Below are 19,177 nucleotides of genomic sequence, written 5' to 3'. Positions count from 1 at the left end.
ACATCCTATTCATGTTTTTTGAAGAGCTCTAATAAAACATGGCGGGTCAGAATTTTCTGGGTCATCTTACCATGGTCTTATCAGCATTGTACATGTTGGTATCAGATGACACTGCAACACAGCAAAACTGGCACTGTTATCAGTTTATTCCTGACTAGCAGGGAAAGCTTAGGTATTGATTTTACTTCTTGGTGACTTCATTGTCTTCAGCTATAAAATGGGCACAATCAAGTACCCTCTCCATCTGAATTTTGTGGGGATTGAATGAGATGCTAAATGAATTTCTGAGGACACAGAAGAACTCAGTGTTTATACTGTAGGACCCCAAAAGCGGTGTCCTCTTGTGACGACCCCAGAAACACAGACTCCGGACCAGACGATGCAATAGAACAGGAGGTAATTTATTTCATTTGTACAAATGGGCCCTCTACTGCTGCAAGCAGCAAGCAAGCGAGAGGAGCCCCGAGCAGCTATCTCACACAGCTTTTAAAGGGCAAAACCACAAAATTAACATATTATAGGCTGGCGTAAGTTCATTGGATAATTTTCAGTAGCAGGCCTTGTATGGCAGTCTGAAGTGCTAATGTCGGTGGAAAAGTACTAGGTCAAAGGGATACATTAGGGGAGGGGGTTTCTAGGAGACAGGAGTAGGTTGCTACGTGCCTTGTAACTTTCTTAGTTAACCTTGAGCAAGCGTAGGGAAGGGGGCTTATCTACAAGGCAGGTGTTCTGCGTATCTCTGGTCAGTAGCTGACTGCTTTCTCTGTGAACCGGTTTACTCCCCATTTCCCAAGGCCGTCTCTGGAACGGTTTGTCTCAGGAGCCCCATTTTTCTATGGTGGCTCTTGGCTCCTTTCATTCCCCCATTTTCTCTTTGAACTAATTTTAATCTTAAAATTGTGTGCCGTTAATGAGGGGTTTTAATACGGTCACTGGTGGCCAGGGCTTGGTACTGTTGCGTGAGGACTAATGCCAATGATCAGCAAGCCAGGCCTTAGCATGTGGGCCCATGGCCAGCCATGGGTCTCTACATTTTCCCCTTTTTTTATTAAATTGAGAATGGCCTCTGTCTTAGGTTGCCCTCAGTCATCTCTGTCCTTACCCGTCATCGGTAACTCTGGCAGCTTGGCCTAGAGCCCTGTCTTAGGTTGGTACAGGATGCTGAGCGTCTTACCCGTCTTTGAGTACCATTCCAGCCCAACATTAGGTGAGAGATGAAACATACAGCCAAATATCAATTATTTTGATTACAAAGGAGGCTTGGTACGAAGTTTTAAATGATGAATCTCAGTCCATTCATACTATAGGGAAGTCAGCATAAAATGCAGAACACACGGAAGACATCCCATACAAAGTGGGAAAAGCAGTAGCAGTCCAGCCAACATTAATAACCAATGAATCCATTGAAACCCTTCAAATGAATAGTGGGTTAGTAATAAACATATGTTGTATTTTACTCTTAAGTTTATCAATAACAGACTCTATATGTGGCACATTGTTAGTAATGTTAAAGCAATATCCCCCAGGTACAGGTTTACAACTTAAATGATCTTTTTAACAGCAAGTAATTGTTAGCTGCATGGCTTAAAAGCATTCCTGAGTGAACTTGATCCAATTCTTTGGCTATATTGGATAGCACAGTAGCAGTAAGATTGATTGCTTTGGTCACCAAACATGTAAGCCTTTATAGTCCACGATTATTTCTAAAAGCCAGTCCAGGAACACTTACTACTGATGCAGCCATGGCAAGGGCAGTGTCCTCTCCTATTAGGATGACGTTGTTATTGTAGTCTTCAGGCAAAGCACACCACTGACGTGCTCTATCCGCTGCTGTAAATACAGATGTTAGCATCAGGGCCACACGGCCCAGGGAGCAATTGCAGAAGGGCATGTTGGTTACATGGAAAAACCCATCCCTTAGGAGCCCTTGTCCCATACCAGTACCGGATCAGGTCCATTCCATTGATTGGTGATAGGATCCCTCCATTTCACCATTGCTCTTTTTACAGCTGTTTTTAAGCAGTTAGAATTTAACAGAGACATCAAGAGAACATAATAGATTACTTTAACTCATTGTTCTAACAGAGGATCAGATTTTGATTTTATGTCAAAGAAAATAACCAAAGATTTTTTTTTATAACATTTTGCGACTTTTTCACACCTTCTGTAACTTGCTCAAACCTTTCTCTTCTCCCTCCCCCTTTTTTTTCATTCCAGTATAAACCAGCCATTAAGATAAACAATTTTTACAAATCATATCCTTTTAAAAGTTTTTTTTTTTTTTAACTTTTCTTATCAAGAACACGCTTTTATGTTTGTGACCTTTTACATTAAAATGATGGTATCTGGGACTGTAGCAGTCAATGGGAGAGTAACTTTGTTTAATTCCCTGTAATCCACAGTCATTTTTCAGGTTTTATCTGATTTCTTAACATGCCAAATTAGATAATTCCTTTTAGTGATTATGGGAATCATCACTCCAGCACTAAGATAATTTTTTTTACTGTTTTAGATATTTCCTCATATCCACCTGGAATTCTGTATTGTTTACACTGAATAACCTTAGTTGGCCCTGGCAGCAGTACAGGAGCTTGATATAATTTTTTTACTACTACCTAGCAGTTTGACTCTAAAGGACAGCATTTTTTTTTTCTCAATTTATATTTATCCTGTATTTATTTTTCCAATTGCTTACACATGCATCAGTATGCAGATAACAAAATTTATTCTCACCTCCCCAAAGTCTATAGTTCATCCCCCTTTTCCACCGGCACTGATAGCAAAACCTCAATAACTTGTGGAGGCTGTGCACTCTGTAACTTGCCATCCCAATTCTCACTCGATTCTGAGCAGAGAGCCCATTCCTTCACCAAAGAGGCGAACTGAAGGTCTTTTCAGCCAGGAACATCACAGGTTACACATGCAACTTCAGTTTTTCTTTTAAAGAAAGGCATTGCTTTGCATACTTGTAGATCCTGCCAACTACGCCAATTTGTGACAGTAAATTACTTTTTAGCTGTCTGCTGTGCACAGACTTAGTTACTTTTAATCTGCAAGAAATACGCTGCAAGCCTTGTAGTGCACACTAAAATTATTTACAGGAAAGATGGTAAAGGAGCATAGATTAACAGAATGTTGCAATAAACATGGCTCCATTGCTTTAATGATACTATAGCAAGATGGTCCACTGATCCCTGTAGGGTGGGCCTGAGGCTGGCCCCGCTTCCAGTTTCCTGAACTCTGTTTTTTAATGAATTACCTTCTTTATCAGTTTTGGAGTGACACTTATTGGCCCAATGCCTTTCCCTTTAGCACTGGAAGCAAATCCCAGGAAGAGCCTTATTTTGATTTTTGACTTCTGGACAATTTTTGTACATGTCCCTGTTGCCCACATTTATAGCACCCTCATTTATCAGGCATAGCCCTCCTTGATGATTTTTGTAATGACATACCAAGCAGAGCGTCAGGTCCTGAATGTCCTGTTATTAATCCATTTTGTTAATTTTTTATTAAAGGGACTGTCACAGAACACCTCAATCACAGTAGCCAATTGATCATGTAATCATTATGGGCACATTTAACATTCAGCTTGACTGCGTGTTCCCCCAGGATGAAACAGCAGCAACAGAGGCTTGCTCCGGCTCCCCCCTAAAGCCTCCAAGGACAAGGGTGGCTCATTGCCAAGATTTTAGGCAAGCAGTGCGTCCCATCTCGGGTCTTGGCCAGAGAGCCGAGACATGAAGCATGCCCACCCGTTTATCAGAAAACATTCCTTTATCCTCCTCCCCGGGAACTGGCCAGGCTCCCAAGGAGCAGGAGAAGGTCATTCGGCAGCAAAGTTTCTTGGTTACCAGAGCCAAATCCAGGTACAAGCCTCTCCAGCCCAAAAATTTGTCCTTACATTTGGCCCTAGAGTTGCATTGAGAGGTAGACATAATTAACACATCATAAGAATACAATACACATTTTTCATACAAGTATACATCTAGCAATCAAACACAACAATAAAAACAGATGGGGGAGACAGTAAGAGATAAAGGACAACAAAAACAGTGACACACAGAACATAAATCACAAGCCGCGTGGCAACAGACCGAGACAAAACCGAAACTATCAGAAGGGAGCGGCAGTCTGGCCAGGCTCTCCCCTGGAAGAAAGGAAATTCCCTCTTTCCCTCCTTCCCAGACCACCACTGGAACATTCTCCAGGGTTGAACCAGGGGTCTCAGGACACGTCTGAAATCACAAGCCGCGCAGCAACAGACCGAGACAAAACCAAAACCAGAATTTCAGAAGGGAGCGGCCGTTTGGCCAGGCTCTCCCTTTGAAGAAGGGAAACACTCTCTTTCCCTCCTTCCCAGACCACCACTGGAGCGTCCTCCAGGGTTGGACCAGGGGCCTCACGACACGTCTGTCTCCCCTTTGGTCCAGTCAGTACTGAGCCTGTACAGGCGCCCCAGGACGGATTCCACGTCGTCCTGGCAGACAAGAACAAACAGTACAAACCACAGTTACAATAATACACAAATAAGCAAACTTACCTCCGTCTGGCCGATGGAGTGTGGGAGTCTGGGGTCCCCCAAATCCCGGACGAGCCCCCATATGTAGGACCCCAAAAGCGGTGTCCTCTTGTGACGACCCCAGAAACACAGACTCCGGACCAGACGATGCAATAGAACAGGAGGTAATTTATTTCATTTGTACAAATGGGCCCTCTACTGCTGCAAGCAGCAAGCAAGCGAGAGGAGCCCCGAGCAGCTATCTCACACAGCTTTTAAAGGGCAAAACCACAAAATTAACATATTATAGGCTGGCGTAAGTTCATTGGATAATTTTCAGTAGCAGGCCTTGTATGGCAGTCTGAAGTGCTAATGTCGGTGGAAAAGTACTAGGTCAAAGGGATACATTAGGGGAGGGGGTTTCTAGGAGACAGGAGTAGGTTGCTACGTGCCTTGTAACTTTCTTAGTTAACCTTGAGCAAGCGTAGGGAAGGGGGCTTATCTACAAGGCAGGTGTTCTGCGTATCTCTGGTCAGTAGCTGACTGCTTTCTCTGTGAACCGGTTTACTCCCCATTTCCCAAGGCCGTCTCTGGAACGGTTTGTCTCAGGAGCCCCATTTTTCTATGGTGGCTCTTGGCTCCTTTCAATACTATTATTATATCTGATGAATTTATTAGGTAGGAAGTCAGATATGAGTTTATGTGTCTGTGACAAAGGCCTAAGGAGACCTCTAGGTCCAGCATAGGCATCTCAAAGTCATTCGGATAACCTTTCATGGGCAGCCCAGTATCTGCACTTGAAATATCCTGCCCTACCCCTTCTGCCTGATAACCTGCCAGGTAGGGGTCCCGCCCCTTCTCCCTGATAACCTTCCAGGTGCAGCACAGTATCTGCACTTCAAACATCCTACCGATCTTCCAGGGGGTCCTGCCCATCCTTCCTCTAACAGGGCACGCCAGCCAGCCAGGCTTCCTCCTGTCTGATAACTTCAGGGGGGAAATTCAGATAGGAATTTTTCGTATTTACATCCCAAAAGTCCTTTGTTCCAGGAGGAGCAGAGGTGGGGAGGCAAGACTGATCCCCTTAAAGACCCCAGGCCTCAACCAAACTGCATGCTCTGCCTCTCTGCTGAGCCGCCCGCCTGGCCTTCCACCCAACCATGTAACCTCCCTCTCCCCCAGTCTGAGCGACTGGGCACTCTCTCTCAGGTTCTGTCTGGAGAGGTGCCCATCCGTTCTTAGGGATGTCCCTGCCCTAATAAACCTTGCTATTTGCTTTCCACTTTCTGTCTCACACCTGAATTCTTTCTTGCGTGAAAACAAGGACCCTGCAGTTCTCCGGTAATAAATTCATCACAGAAATAGAGTGTTGGATAAGAAATTCATAAAAAATGGCTTACTCAACTTATTAATCCATTTCCTGCTTACTTTTTATGTTTTGAAGCTTGACACGTGGGGACTGGTGTTGCGGCACAATGAGTTAAGCCACCGCATGCTATGCTGGTATTCTATATGAATGCTGCTTTGAAGCCTGGCATCTCCACTTTCAATCCAGCCCTCTTACATCACCTGGTAAAGCAGTAGAAGGTGCCCAAGTACTGGGAATCCTGCTATGTGAGAACACAGATGGAATTCTAGGCTCCTGGTTTCAGCCTGTCCTAGCCCTGGCCATTGTGGCCATTAAGGAGTGAACCAGCAGAGAAAACACATCTCCCCCCATCTCCTCTAACTCTGCCTTTCAAATAAATAAATAAATAATTTTGTTTTAAAAAATGTTTACATGTTGAGTTCTATTAAATAATGTTGGATAATAGTTTGGTTACTATAATAAATTTTCCTGCTATCATTTCCACTGTCTACCTGAACAATAGATGGACAGTGTTTCTCACATTTTGCTAAAATACATATGCCTTCTTTAAAGTTGTGTTCTCATTATAGAAATTTTAAAATGAATACAAACATCAAGTGTGCTCTGTCTAAAATGGGACGGGTGCCTTAGTCTTTGCATTCTGTTTCCCTTATGTTTTATAGAGTGTCTCCTATCAGTGCAAATTACCCAAAATTTAAGTACCAGTTAATGGTAATTAAACTGTTTTAAGTGATCTTTTATTTTTATGCAAATTATTCTCTAACTCTATTGTTTTTCATTTAACTGTATTCTTTTTTTTGAAAATATGCTAGTCCTTTAATTTTTCCTTCATTCTTAACTTTCTTAAAAAATGTTCATTTATTTGACAGGCAGAGTGACAAAGAGAGTGAGTGAGTGAGGGTGACAGGGGAACAAGTTCTTTGGCAGGGAGCTGGATCAGAAACAGAGTAGCCAGGACTTGAACTAGCACTCCAACATGGGATCCCAGGGTCACAAGTGGTGCCTTAACTGCTGTATCACAATGCTGGTCCCATTCTCTCTCTCTCTCTCTCTTTTTTTTTTTTTTTTTTTAAATTTGACAGGTAGAGTCATAGACAGTGAATGAGAGAGACAGAGAGACAGGTCTTCCTTCCATTGGTTCACTCCCCAAATGGCCGCCGCAATGGCTGGCCCTTTGCCGATCCGAAGCCAGGAACCAGGTGCCTCTTCCTGGTCTCCCATGAGGGTGCAGGGGCCCAAGCACTTGGGTCATCCTCCACTGCCCTCCCTGGCCACAGCAGAAAGCTGGACTGGAAAAGGAGCAACCGGGACTAGAATGCGATGCCGGCGCTGCAGGTGGAGGATTAACCAAGTGAGCCATGGCGCCAACCCCTGCTGGTCCCATTCTTAACTATAAAACTTGGTCTCTTTCTCTTCCAATTTTAATAATCACAAAGTTTTAACCCTAAAAGGATTTGAAAAATATCTTATAAATTACAGAGAGGTATGAAGATTAAATTATATGAACTTAATAGGCATATTTTAAAAGGAAATTTTAAAATAAAAATTCCTGGGTGAGGAATCAAATAATTTGGAACAATACTAATGAGCTGCTTTTGCTGTCATATGAGCAAATAAAAGGAAAATAAATAATGATACTGAAAAAAATGTTTTGGTCTTAAACACTTCACCTAAGTGTAACCTCAAGGTAATTTTGCAGAGATACATACAAAATATATTTTCATTTTTAATCAAGGCAATACCCTATGTTCGTTCATCAGTTAACTTAAAAACAGACTCCATTTCTAAGAACATAAAAGTGAAATTATACCAGAGTCAATCTCATGTCATTGCTGTCTTCTAACTAGCTTAATTTTGAATAATAAAATAATAACTACTGGCTCCTTTCAAATTCATCTCATTAGCTAGTCAAGCCTCTGCTTCCAGTGTTCACTGATAAAAGATCAAATCTACTATTTTATCAATTTCCTCCAGTGCCTACCTTTTAAATTAAAACTTAAATAGTATATAAACCATCCTCGAGAAAAACAGCATAATATTAACACTACAAGGTCTGGAGTTAAAAGTTCAAAGAGCTGTGTGTTTCAAGTTATTTCTTCACTAATTACTTTGAAACTTTCTGATCCAGGAAATCACTTAATATTCTGAACTTCCCATTTCTCGGTTAAATGTAACTGGAATCTAATCCTAACTCATAGGGGTTACATGATGATCAAAAAAGATCAGGAAGAAAATATTGAGTATCTGGCAAGGTTTTGGGAATCTATAATTGACAGCAAAGCCAAACAATTGTAATGCTGATAATTATAGTTCTTAAAATTTCTATACTTTTGTGGGCTCAACAGGAAGAATAACAAAATAACTGATTCTCTGTGCCATAAGGAAGATAATCCTTATTGCAACTCTCTTCCTATTCCCAATGCTAGGGTTTTCTAATGTTCTCATACAGCCCCAGCCCTCCCCCCACCACACACACACTTGAAAATCTTCAATGAAGTTATTTCATATCCGGCAGCTCTGATAATTTGGACCTTCCTCCTTTTATGAAGCCAGAATATTTCTCCTCTTAGCTTCTGGCTGTCATCTTAATTCTGTCCTTGAATTCTTTCCCTGGCATATACTATGCCTTCTGTCTTTAGTTTCTCTGCTTTCTTGTTCTCTATCATATGCCCTCATTTCCATATTTTTATTTGTTAAGCTCCTACTCACCATTCAAATATGGCTTAAATGTGAGTTCATCAGGCATATTTTCCCTACCTTAAACTCCCTTTGTCTAGATCCATCCAATGATACCATTTTGCCTTTCAAAAATCAATGATAATTCAATCATTATGTTTACAGTGTGTTGGAGCTCATATTTTCCTTGCTGTATCCCAACATATGGCCTGGTGCTTGATAAACACTGTTAGAGGCTGTAGGGCTGAGATCCAGCACTTACCATTCACCACAGATGAATGTTTGGAAATGAGTAACATCACCCAAAGAGATTATCAATAATGAAAATGGGGCAACAGGCTTTACTCTTAGAAATTCAGAGCTAAGAGACAGAATGAAAGAAACCATCCAAGGTCCACATAAGATCTTGCTCTTCTTCTTAGTAGCAATTGTCATAATCTGTTCCCTTTCAATTCTTTATGCTTTTATCTTGAGTATCTAATAAACTATCACCTGCTAGAATTTATATGTAGTAGGCACCTTTTAATAAATATTTATGCATTGAAATTGTTTCAATGGACCTTAAAGTCACTGCTATGAGCCTGAAGAAGAAAAGACTTAAAATATTTTCCACCTGAAAAATGATTTTCTAGAAGACTTTTTGTCTTTACCCTCCTTCTATTGGTGGAAGCTTCTATTGGAGACGGGGAATCCAACAGAATCCCTTTAATTACAGGTCCACATAAGACATTAAATCCTTACCTTTGAGATTTTTTTTTGCCTTTGAGATTTAAAAACCATATTCCAGAAAAATTTAAGGATTTGCTTCATATGGGTATGGAATAACCTAAGCTTGAAGACATATGAATACAACAATACTACACTATTATTATTACTGTAGTTTGAAATCCATTTTCTATACATTGTTAAAATCATTTTATAAAAGGACAGTGAAAATGGGCTTTCTATTACCAACATGAACTAGGAGTACTGGAAAACATTTTGAGAGACTCCATCAAGCTTTTCACTTCCTAGATGAGGAATCCGAATCTCAGGATTACAAATACCATACAACGCAACATTTAACTTACTTACTGCCCCAACTTTATAAACCAACTTGGTATTACTTCTTGCAATGCAATCTGACCAAAAGGCGGGGGTGGGGGCTGGGGGTGGGGGGTGGGAGGATCTGCAATGCAATTCCTTCGCCCAGACACAAAACAAGTGGATTCAAAATAAAGAAACTGGTAGCAATTTGAAATATCATCTTCTAATCACTATCATAGCCAATATGAATTAGCATAAATCCCTCTCAACTTCCGGGTATATTCCCTGTCACTTGTATTATTGACAAGCAAGCTAAAAGCATATAATTGCCCCAAAGAATGAACTTCTCATTCAACAAAGCTCTTTCACTTGGATATTCTCATTGGAGTTTGCAAAAACATGTTTAAGACTCAAAAGCATAGAATTCACTGAAACATTGATTTTCAAGCAGTTGACATGTTGTTAATCTGTGGGCATAAATATTCTATGAATATATATAATCAGTAAGTTGGCAAGGAACTGAAATGGGAATCATAGTACATATTTTCTTTGACAAGAAATAGTAAAAACATGGGGAATATCCTTTCAGTGAATTCTGTGACACAGATCCAGTTTTACAATGGAGAATATTCCTAACTGAGCTCAATAAACAACTGCACACTACTGTGATTATGGCCAGATGCTAGATATTGACGGTACAAAAATGAAAAACAGCTCTTCCCTATTCTTAATTATCTTTGAATCATCTAAAGGAGGTAAACATACAATTTTGTTACAAGTATTTCCATTCCCACAGCCACTCCCAAGTCTAAGCCATCATTGTCTCATGCCTAAAATACAGCAATAGTTCCCTAAAGTGGTTTCCTTGCTCCTCGCTGACTTTTCCCTAATCCTGTCTTCTTTATGTTGTTCATTCCATGCTTCCAAATAAAATGCAAATCCCTTAAGCTTGATCAACAAAGCTCTGGGGGCTTCACTTCTGTTTCCTGTGAGGCTGCATTTCTTCCCACTTTCCCATCTTTTTAAATAAGCTCCAGTCCATAGCCTACTTTGTTGTGAGCAAAACCATGTTCTTGCCTTAGATCTTTCAAGTCTATTTCTTCTGTGTGAGCCCTGCTCTGGCAGTTTATATTTAGAGTCTGATAATCCACATTCTCAGAGATGCTTGTCTGAAAAAGTACCTCATTTTCCACCTCATCACTGTCGGAAGATGACATCATCCTAGCTCCTACAAAGCGCCACTCACTTGTGAAAACAGAATAAACCTATGCAAATACATTTAAAAAATATAAAAGGAACAGTCTCTTACCTAAGAATTTTAAGCTAAGTCATGATTTATGTGAATTTGACATTCTAAAACTGCACACTAATGGGACCACCGCTCAAAAATATTTAGATATCTACAAATGTCATAAAGTAAATTGAATAAAAAGAATTCACAATAATCAAGGGACCCAAACCCAAATCTCCTACAACTGACTTGGAAAGTCAACTCCATTTCTTTAGGCTTCTGTCCATTTTTCTGTACAACAGAGGGCTATGTCAACTTTAAAAGAAGTTTTCCAGTTTGTGTTTCTTCCTTTTCTGTTACTAGAAGGAAAAGGTTAGGCTGGGTAAGGAGGCAAAATGTCTGAACAGCACGGTGCCATTCTTGGGATAGCCCCCTTAGCTATATCACAGGGCGGTGGATCCCATCACAAAACAGGCAGCCAGAGAGACTGGGGAGTGGTCAGACTTATTCTTTCATAACAACCTTCTTACGAGAAGTAACTCAAGCTTTCTCTGAGAACTACTTTATTCTCTTCCAAGGGCGCAAACACAGTGACCCAATGGCCTCCCAGTAGGTCTCACCTCTTCAAAGTCCCACTACCTCAACAGCACACCATGGAGGACAAAGTCTCCCACATATAGACCCGGGGGACAAATCTCAGCACAGTTCCAAAATCCAGTGATTTCCAATGGATTCCTCCCAGTGAAAATCACCCACACTCCCCTAAATATACAAATGTTTACAAGATGAGCACGGATTATGAAGCACTCAGGGGCTCCCCTTTGTAGATTCATTTGTTTCAATGGAGCTCTTTTTGGTGCCTCATTTTGAGTTCTTTGCATTTCTGACTCCAAAATAGCCAAATATATTCAAGTTTATAAATTTCATAAGATTGTACTTAATTATTTTCCACCCCCTTGGAAAATAAATGTTTTTATAATAATGTGTATTTGCCAAAAAATTTGAAACAATCCAGGGGTACTAGGAAGAATCAATTTTTCACACATACATTTAAAGACATGTGTCATCACTCTTTTCCAAATAACGTACAATATAAAGAATTTGTTGCACTTTCTGTTGAATTAAGTCCAAAAAATTCTCATAGGAGAAATACATCCTACCACCAACACTGGGTGGAAAAAAGTTTAGAAGCATGATGCAATAAAAAAATACTATTTAAAAAAAAAAATAGCGGGACTGGCACTGTGGCTTAATGGGGAAAGCCACTGCCTGCAGTGCTGGCATCCCAAATGGGCGCTGGTTCGAGTTCTGGCTTCTCCTCTTCTGATCCAGCTCTCTGCTATGACCCTGGAAAGCAGAAAATGGCCCGAGTCCTTTGGCCCCTGCAGCTACAAGTGAGACCCAGAAGAAGCTCCTGGCTCCTGGCTTCTGATTGGCCCAGCTCCAGCCATTGTGGCCATTTGGGGAGAGAACCACTGGATGGAAAACCTTTCTCTCTCTCTCCGCCTCTGCTTCTCTGTAACTCAGCCTTTCAAGTAAGTAAGTAAGTAAATAAATAAATAAATAAATATTAAAAAAAAGCAACTAGGCAAAGAATGCCAGAATAATAAGGGGGCAGTCTCTTAAAATTAATACAATAGTGCTTTTTTTCAATTGCAATGCAAATGCAGCAATGATGAACTTTAAAGAAATTGAGTGTAAGAATGCTGTGTACACAGAATAATTTATGGGAATGAAGCTCAGAACATGAAATATGTAGGGTTAGTTTAAGGCAAAGAAGTAAAGGCACTGAGACAGGAAAAAAAAAAAACTATTTTATAAAATGCATTGACAAGAGGTCATCTAACATTGAGGGAAAATAATCAGGAAACTACCCCAGTGCACAGCAAGGGTACCCATGAGAATAGGCATGAGAAAATGCTAATTCTAAGTACTTTATATAGTAAAATTCATAAAAATTAAATTCTGCAACAAACTCAGATTAGTTGACTTGTATCTTAGCTCAGCAATAAAACTGCACTGTCAAACTCAAACAAGGGTGGTTGTGCAGTGTGGTTTGTGTTAGATTGCATTCTACATTACGCTGAAAAGATAAAGCATCACGATCCTGGGTTTATAAACATATATACACAATAATATACATTTAAAAATCCCTTGTGGCTGGTTAAGTGTTTCCTTCATTTTACTATTACCATTTTTCTACACTTACAGCCTGTCACTGATTTATTTTTACTAGCTGGAAACTCAGGGAAGAAATTAAATATTATATAACCATATTAACTTTATGTCCTTAAGATTTAATTTCCATCCACTTTTAAGTTTACTACTTCATAATAACTAACACATCAAGGCCAAGAGTACCAAAGGCATTGTTTTTTCAAAGGATCAGCAAAAGTTAATTTTGGGGGGGCGGACTACTTGAAAGCCATTCATTCCAGTGGCAAATCTGGTAGAAACATGCACATCTTATCCAAACACCAAACCAGCTATACACTTTGCTTCACTAAACACATGACTCATTAGTAATGATAGAGCAGAGGGTGACAGCGCTATTTTGTAAGCTCATTCTGGAATGATTAAGGCAAGGGCTAAATGAAATGAGACTGACATTCTTTATATCCTTTACAGCTTATCTTTGGCTGCACACAGGCATTTATAGGCTAGCGTACATCCACATGTTTCAGAAGGCAAGATTTTGAGGCCCGAATGTGAGCTTTAAAACTTCAAAATGGCATGCTCAACGAGCAACACGTTCCCATTTAGAAGGAAAAGAAAGTTAAAATCATTATTACACATTATGCATCACAGAGCTAGATGTTTTCCTGTAGAGATTTCATTTGAACTCCACATTCCACTTCAAAGAGACAATGGTGAAACTGACTTCTCCATTGGAACCTAGGAAAGGTACTAAAGGAAACTCTTCTGCATAGCCCTCTTAATCTGAACATTTTGAACAGGAGGTAAGAATGTAGCATGAGGCTAATCTCCAACAACAAAGTCAATCTCCTCTCAAACTGCTCTTGGCCAGGGAAACCCAAATCTCACAACAACATAAATAGTGAACACAGAGAACACTGTCAGCCACTCACCATAATGCATGTAGCAGTTTCCTTTGGTGGGATCCAGCTCAATAGCCTTCAAGAAGAACTTTTCAGCCTCACTCTTACGACCCTTGAAAAAAAACAGAGAAAAAGTGCGATTCAGCCACAGAGCACGAGTGGACTGGGGGATGCTCACTTCCTAGCCCAAAATGCAGCAGACTAACATGGTAGTCACCGTGGAGGAAAAGTGTATCTTTATATCTAAATGAGCAGGACCGAGGAGAACTTAGAAAGTGAGAAGACAAAGGTCAGAACCATGGAAAGCAAGAAGAGCAGAAGCACAGAATGTGAGGGGAAGTCCATCAAAGAGATCCAAAAGCAGAGGCATGGAAAGAAGACAAAAAAAAAAAAGAAAAAAAAAATTAATGGTTTCCCAGAAACCAACAGCACAAGGCAGCTTTCAGGAAACAGTATGGTTATTTTCTATTTTATTTTCTCCCTTTAATCATCTTCTTCACTCCTTCTTTCTCCTTAATCGGAATCACAGCCACTCTAGTGCTTGAGATCATTTTGTCCTAATTGCCCACCTTATATATGAAGAAATAAATAATGTGTTGTATCACAAACAGCTACAGCTTATCATTGCTCCTATCATTCAGGACTAAGACTCTGACAATGCAAGATTTAATCTAGAGCTAGGTCACTTTCCTAGCTGCCTTTTAAAGTAAATATTATCATTCTATTCACAAGGATATAAATAATAAATAGGGAGAGACAAATAGATTGGTTTTTCATGAAACAGTATTATAACCCACACAGATTCTGAAACAACACATTTCACATTTCTGGGCCACAATGGCCTGCAGATAACACAGAAGAATGGCCAGGGCAGGAGTAGAACCTTCCTGTGCTGCTCTGAGGGGCTCCAGGGCACTGGATGGTGTCCAGAGGCCATTGTCCTGAGAAAAGAGGAAAGATCTTATCTGCTTTCTCTTGTCCACTCTATGTAGGTTCACATGCTTTCTACTTCACATGTATATTTAAAATCATTGTAAAGGAGATCAATTTTTCAAAGTCTAAGTTGTACCATCGACCTAATCTGCTACAATCCATACAGCTTTGACTTACTGCTCCATACCCATTTGTCCTTTTGTTCATTCAGTCATTAAAACAATGATCCATCCTTCATGCCTTTATCATCTTAGCAGACAGTACCTAACTTGTAGTGTCTCCCATAGGCAGTTAGTGATAACCAAATGACCATACAATTTCTTCATTATATATAACAAATGCCACTTCACTCAGTAATTCCTCTTCAATTCAAAAGTATCATCATATACCCAATAATAAAAATTCTAAAATTCCCTGAAGTTTTCACAGATTTTTTTCAATGCAAGAAAGCACAGTAAAATGATGTTTTCTATACATGTACTTTCATAATGTTAGAAGCGATAACAAGAGTCCTACAAAGTTAGGCTTCTCTAAATGATTCAGTAACTGTAATGAATCAGACAGCCTTATGTAGGAGTCAGGAGCACAGATTGTAGGCAGGCAAAACAGACCCAAACTTGTTTAGCTCTGTGACCCTTAGACAATTATTTTATCTCTCAGCTGTAATTTTCTCTAGTACAAAAAAAGAAAAAAGAAAGAGGAAAGGCAGGGCATGGGGGAATTTAAGTGCAGGGAAAATATTCTGAATGATAGCCTAACAGTAGATATATTTCATTATACATTTGTCCAAACCCACAGAAGGAATAACACCAAGACTGGACCATAACATGAACACTGGACTTTAATTGGATCATTGATTATATGAATAAGCACAAAAGCAAGTTGATCTTAAAGAGAGTAGAAACTGTGTGTTGTAGGGTGATGAAACAAGACAGAACATGCAAACTCTGTACATTTTGCTCAGTTTTGTAAACTAAAACAGTTCTCAAGCTCATGTCAAGGAGCAGGTATTTGGGCAGCAGTTAAGATGTTTGGGATGCTCGCCCTCCCTATCAGAGCCTGGGTACAAGTCCCTGCTCTGCTTCTGGATCGAGCTTCCTACCAGTGCAAACTCTGGGAAGCAGCCCATGATGGCTCAAGTCGTTAAGTCTCTGTCACCCACGCAGGGCACCAGGTTTGAGTTTCTGGTTCCTGGCTTTGGTCTGGCCCAGCCCTGGCTATTGGAGCATTCCGAGCGTGAATCAGTAGGCAGAAGATCGTGTGTGTGTGTGTGTGTGTGTAGCTGCCTGCCTTTCAAATAAATAAAAATTTAAAAAATAAAGTCTACTTATTAAAAAGGGTAAAACCTATTTCACTGGATTACTGAGTTAACCTGAAATGCATACATGGTTGTTGTTACAGTACCCAGGTACAAGTTTCTAACAAAAGTTAGTTATCAGGGCTGGTGTTGTGGCGTAGTGGGTAAAGCCAGTAAGTGCAGTGCCAGCATACCATATGCCCACTGATTCGAGTCTCAGCTGCTCCACTTCTTTTCCAACTCTCTGCTAATGCACCTGGAGAAGCAGCAGAGGATGGTTCATGTGCTTGGGCCCCTGAACCCACGTGGAAGACCTAGATGAAGTTCCTGGCTGCTGGCTTTGGTCTTGCCCAGGCCCAGCCGTTGTGGTTATCTGGGGAATGAACCAGCGGGTGAAGATCTCTCTCTCTTTCTGCCTCTGCCTCCCACCCCCAACACTGTAAACCCCATTGCAAATAAATTAATGAATTAATTAATCCTTAAAAAATATGGCCGGCGCTGTGGCCTACTAGGCTAATCCTCCGCCTTGCAGCGCCGGCACACCGGGTTCTAGTCCTGGTCGGGGCACCGGATTCTGTCCCAGATGCCCCTCTTCCAGGCCAGCTCTCTGCTGTGGCCAGGGAGTGCAGTGGAGGATGGCCCAAGTGCTTGGGCCCTGCACCCCATGGATGGGAGACCAGGATAAGTACCCGGCTCCTGCCATTGGATCAGCATGGTGCGCCGGCCGTGGCGGCCATTGGAGGGTGAACCAACGGCAAAAGGAAGACCTTTCTCTCTGTCTCTCTCTCTCACTGTCCACTCTGCCTGTCAAAAAAAACAAAAACAAAAACAAAAAAATGTTCTCTGTCTCTCTCCCCGCCCCACACACGTGCAAGACTATGCAATAGAAGGCAGAGGGATGAATGACAAAGAATATCTTTTTCTATACATCCAGCCTCAAAAACATATGGCCATCTTTTAAATCACTGCTGGAAAACGATATACAAAGAATCTCTAGAAGATGATAATAAAATAAAGGTGCAAAATCAAAGCTATCATTGATGAACGGTCTATACAAATATTACACGCCAAGATAAAAAAGGGGCTTTGAACTTGTCTTCCACTTAAGTGTTAAGGGCAAAGAAGAAGAAACTGGCTCATTTATCAATGTCATAGTAAACTGGGTAGTAAAATCCACTTGTACAGTCCATTGGTAAAAGAATGATATGAAGTTTTGAAAGCATGCTTTGGAACTCAAAGGCAGCCAGTGGTTTCTGGAGGCTTGTGGACAGGTTATTAAAGGCAATGAATCCCACAGTCCCCTAGATGTGAATGAACATGCAGGATGTTCTTCTCAAGCAGGGATACATCATAATATCATGCAAAAACACATCTTCCTGTTTTGACTGCTCTTTAGTTACTCAAGTGATAAATAATAAAGAGGTAAAGAAAATCCTCATGACAGTAATATAAAATTTAGTCAGCCAAATGCATAAGTCAACCAGACACACACACTACTGGGTCCTGGGAAGGGCTCAGGATCATAGGGAGGTAATTTTATGTTTGATCAAATCTACTATTTGGGCCGGGCCCTGTGGCATGGAGGGTTAGGCTGCTGCCTGCAGTGCCAGCATCCCATATGGGCACTGGTTCAAGTCCCAGCTGCTCCACTTCTGATCCAGCTTCTTGCTATGGCCTGGGAAAACAGTAGAAGATGGCCCAAGTGCTTGGGCCCCTGCACCTGTGTGGGAGACCTGGAAGAAGCACCTGGCTCCTGGATCAACACAGCTCTGGCCACTGTGGCCATCTAGGGAGTGAACCAGCAGATGGAAGATCGATCTCTCTCTCTCTTTGCCTCTCTGTAACTCTGCCTTTCAAACAAATAAATAAATCTTTTAAAAAGATCTATTTCAGCTCTTATTATTTCAGAGGAACAGCAGTTAAGAAAGTAGAGGAGAAAAAGTCGCCTCAGCACATTTTTCCTTGCTGTCTTTTAGACTATGCTAGCAGTTTTTATACACAAGCATTACAGAGTAGCCCTTGATTGTACAAAGTCCTTACAGTGAGCAAAACATATCAAATATATATTTTGTATAATGTTTGGATATACAGTGGTTTAGAAACCAAGCAAAAAGGAACTCTAATGAGTATTTTACACACACACACACACACACACACACACACCGGACTCTAGTTAGGCTGATGTCTGGACAGGTCCCCTTCTAGCTGGCATCAATAAAACATACAGATCTAAGATGAATGTCCAATAAAGTTTATATGGCCTATTCCTGAGCAGGACAGCTTTTCAGCTAACTTGTTTTCTTAGTTAGATGCTACTGCTACCTCCATTCAGAAACAAGTGCCCAACTGCGGGGGTGTAAAAGGTTACCAGCATTTCTTGCAGTGGCTGTCACTGCTCAAGATTGTTTCAACAACAAACTATAACAATATACAAACAAATGTGTATAATGTGCACAAATTGTATAATGTGCACAAACTCATCTAATGCTACACTTAATAGAGCACAAAGGAATCTTAAATACAAGATAGAAGTCACTCTCGTGGCTTGAGCTTAAATTGTTTTAACAATTGGAATGTACTCAAACTTTTGGACTTAACTTTTAGTAACAGGAGCTGGAGTTGTGGTACAGAGGGTTCAGCCACTGTGTGTGATACTGGTATCCCACACAAGCACTGGTTTGAGTCCTGGATGCTCCACTTTGGTCCAGCTCCTTGCTTATGTACCTGGGAAAGCAGCAGAGGATGGCCCACATGCACGGTTCTCCCTGAGGGAACCCCAGAGGAAGTTCTATGCTATTGGTTTCTGCCTGGCCCAGCCCTCTCTCTCTCTTCCCCTCTCATACTCCCTCCCTCCCTCTGTAACTCTGCCTTTCAAATAAATAAATCTTTTAAAAAATCTTTTAGTAACAAATCACTGATTATGTCAATCATCTCTCTATAGTGTTTTTGATATCATAGTGTAGAACTATTGCCTAATGCCTGAAAACATTAAGACTTTGCAATGTCTCATTGTGTTATGGATAACTTTATATGTATAGACACGAATGGTCATATATGTGTATACATATTTAATATAAAAATTGTGCTA

General features: G+C 40.7%; 1 protein-coding gene across 16 annotated transcripts in view; it reads right to left on the bottom strand.

Moving 5' to 3' along the window:
- Positions 1-19,177, bottom strand: part of TMTC2 (transmembrane O-mannosyltransferase targeting cadherins 2) — a 447,603-nt gene that overhangs the window by 87,641 nt on the left and 340,785 nt on the right. For all 16 annotated transcript variants that reach the window (XM_002711368.6, XM_089307532.1, XM_017342005.4 and 13 more), the window contains one exon: positions 13,890-13,971. In XM_002711368.6, coding sequence (XP_002711414.1) covers positions 13,890-13,971 — 82 coding nt within the window. The remainder of the gene's footprint in view (positions 1-13,889; positions 13,972-19,177) is intronic.

This window comes from Oryctolagus cuniculus, chromosome 11, assembly GCF_051225735.1.
Source record: "Oryctolagus cuniculus isolate XC-2025 breed Fujian yellow rabbit chromosome 11, ASM5122573v1, whole genome shotgun sequence".
Classification (NCBI taxonomy): domain Eukaryota; kingdom Metazoa; phylum Chordata; class Mammalia; order Lagomorpha; family Leporidae; genus Oryctolagus; species Oryctolagus cuniculus.
The sequence above is the reverse complement of the archived record's forward strand: the minus strand, read 5'-3'. Positions and strand labels throughout refer to the sequence as shown.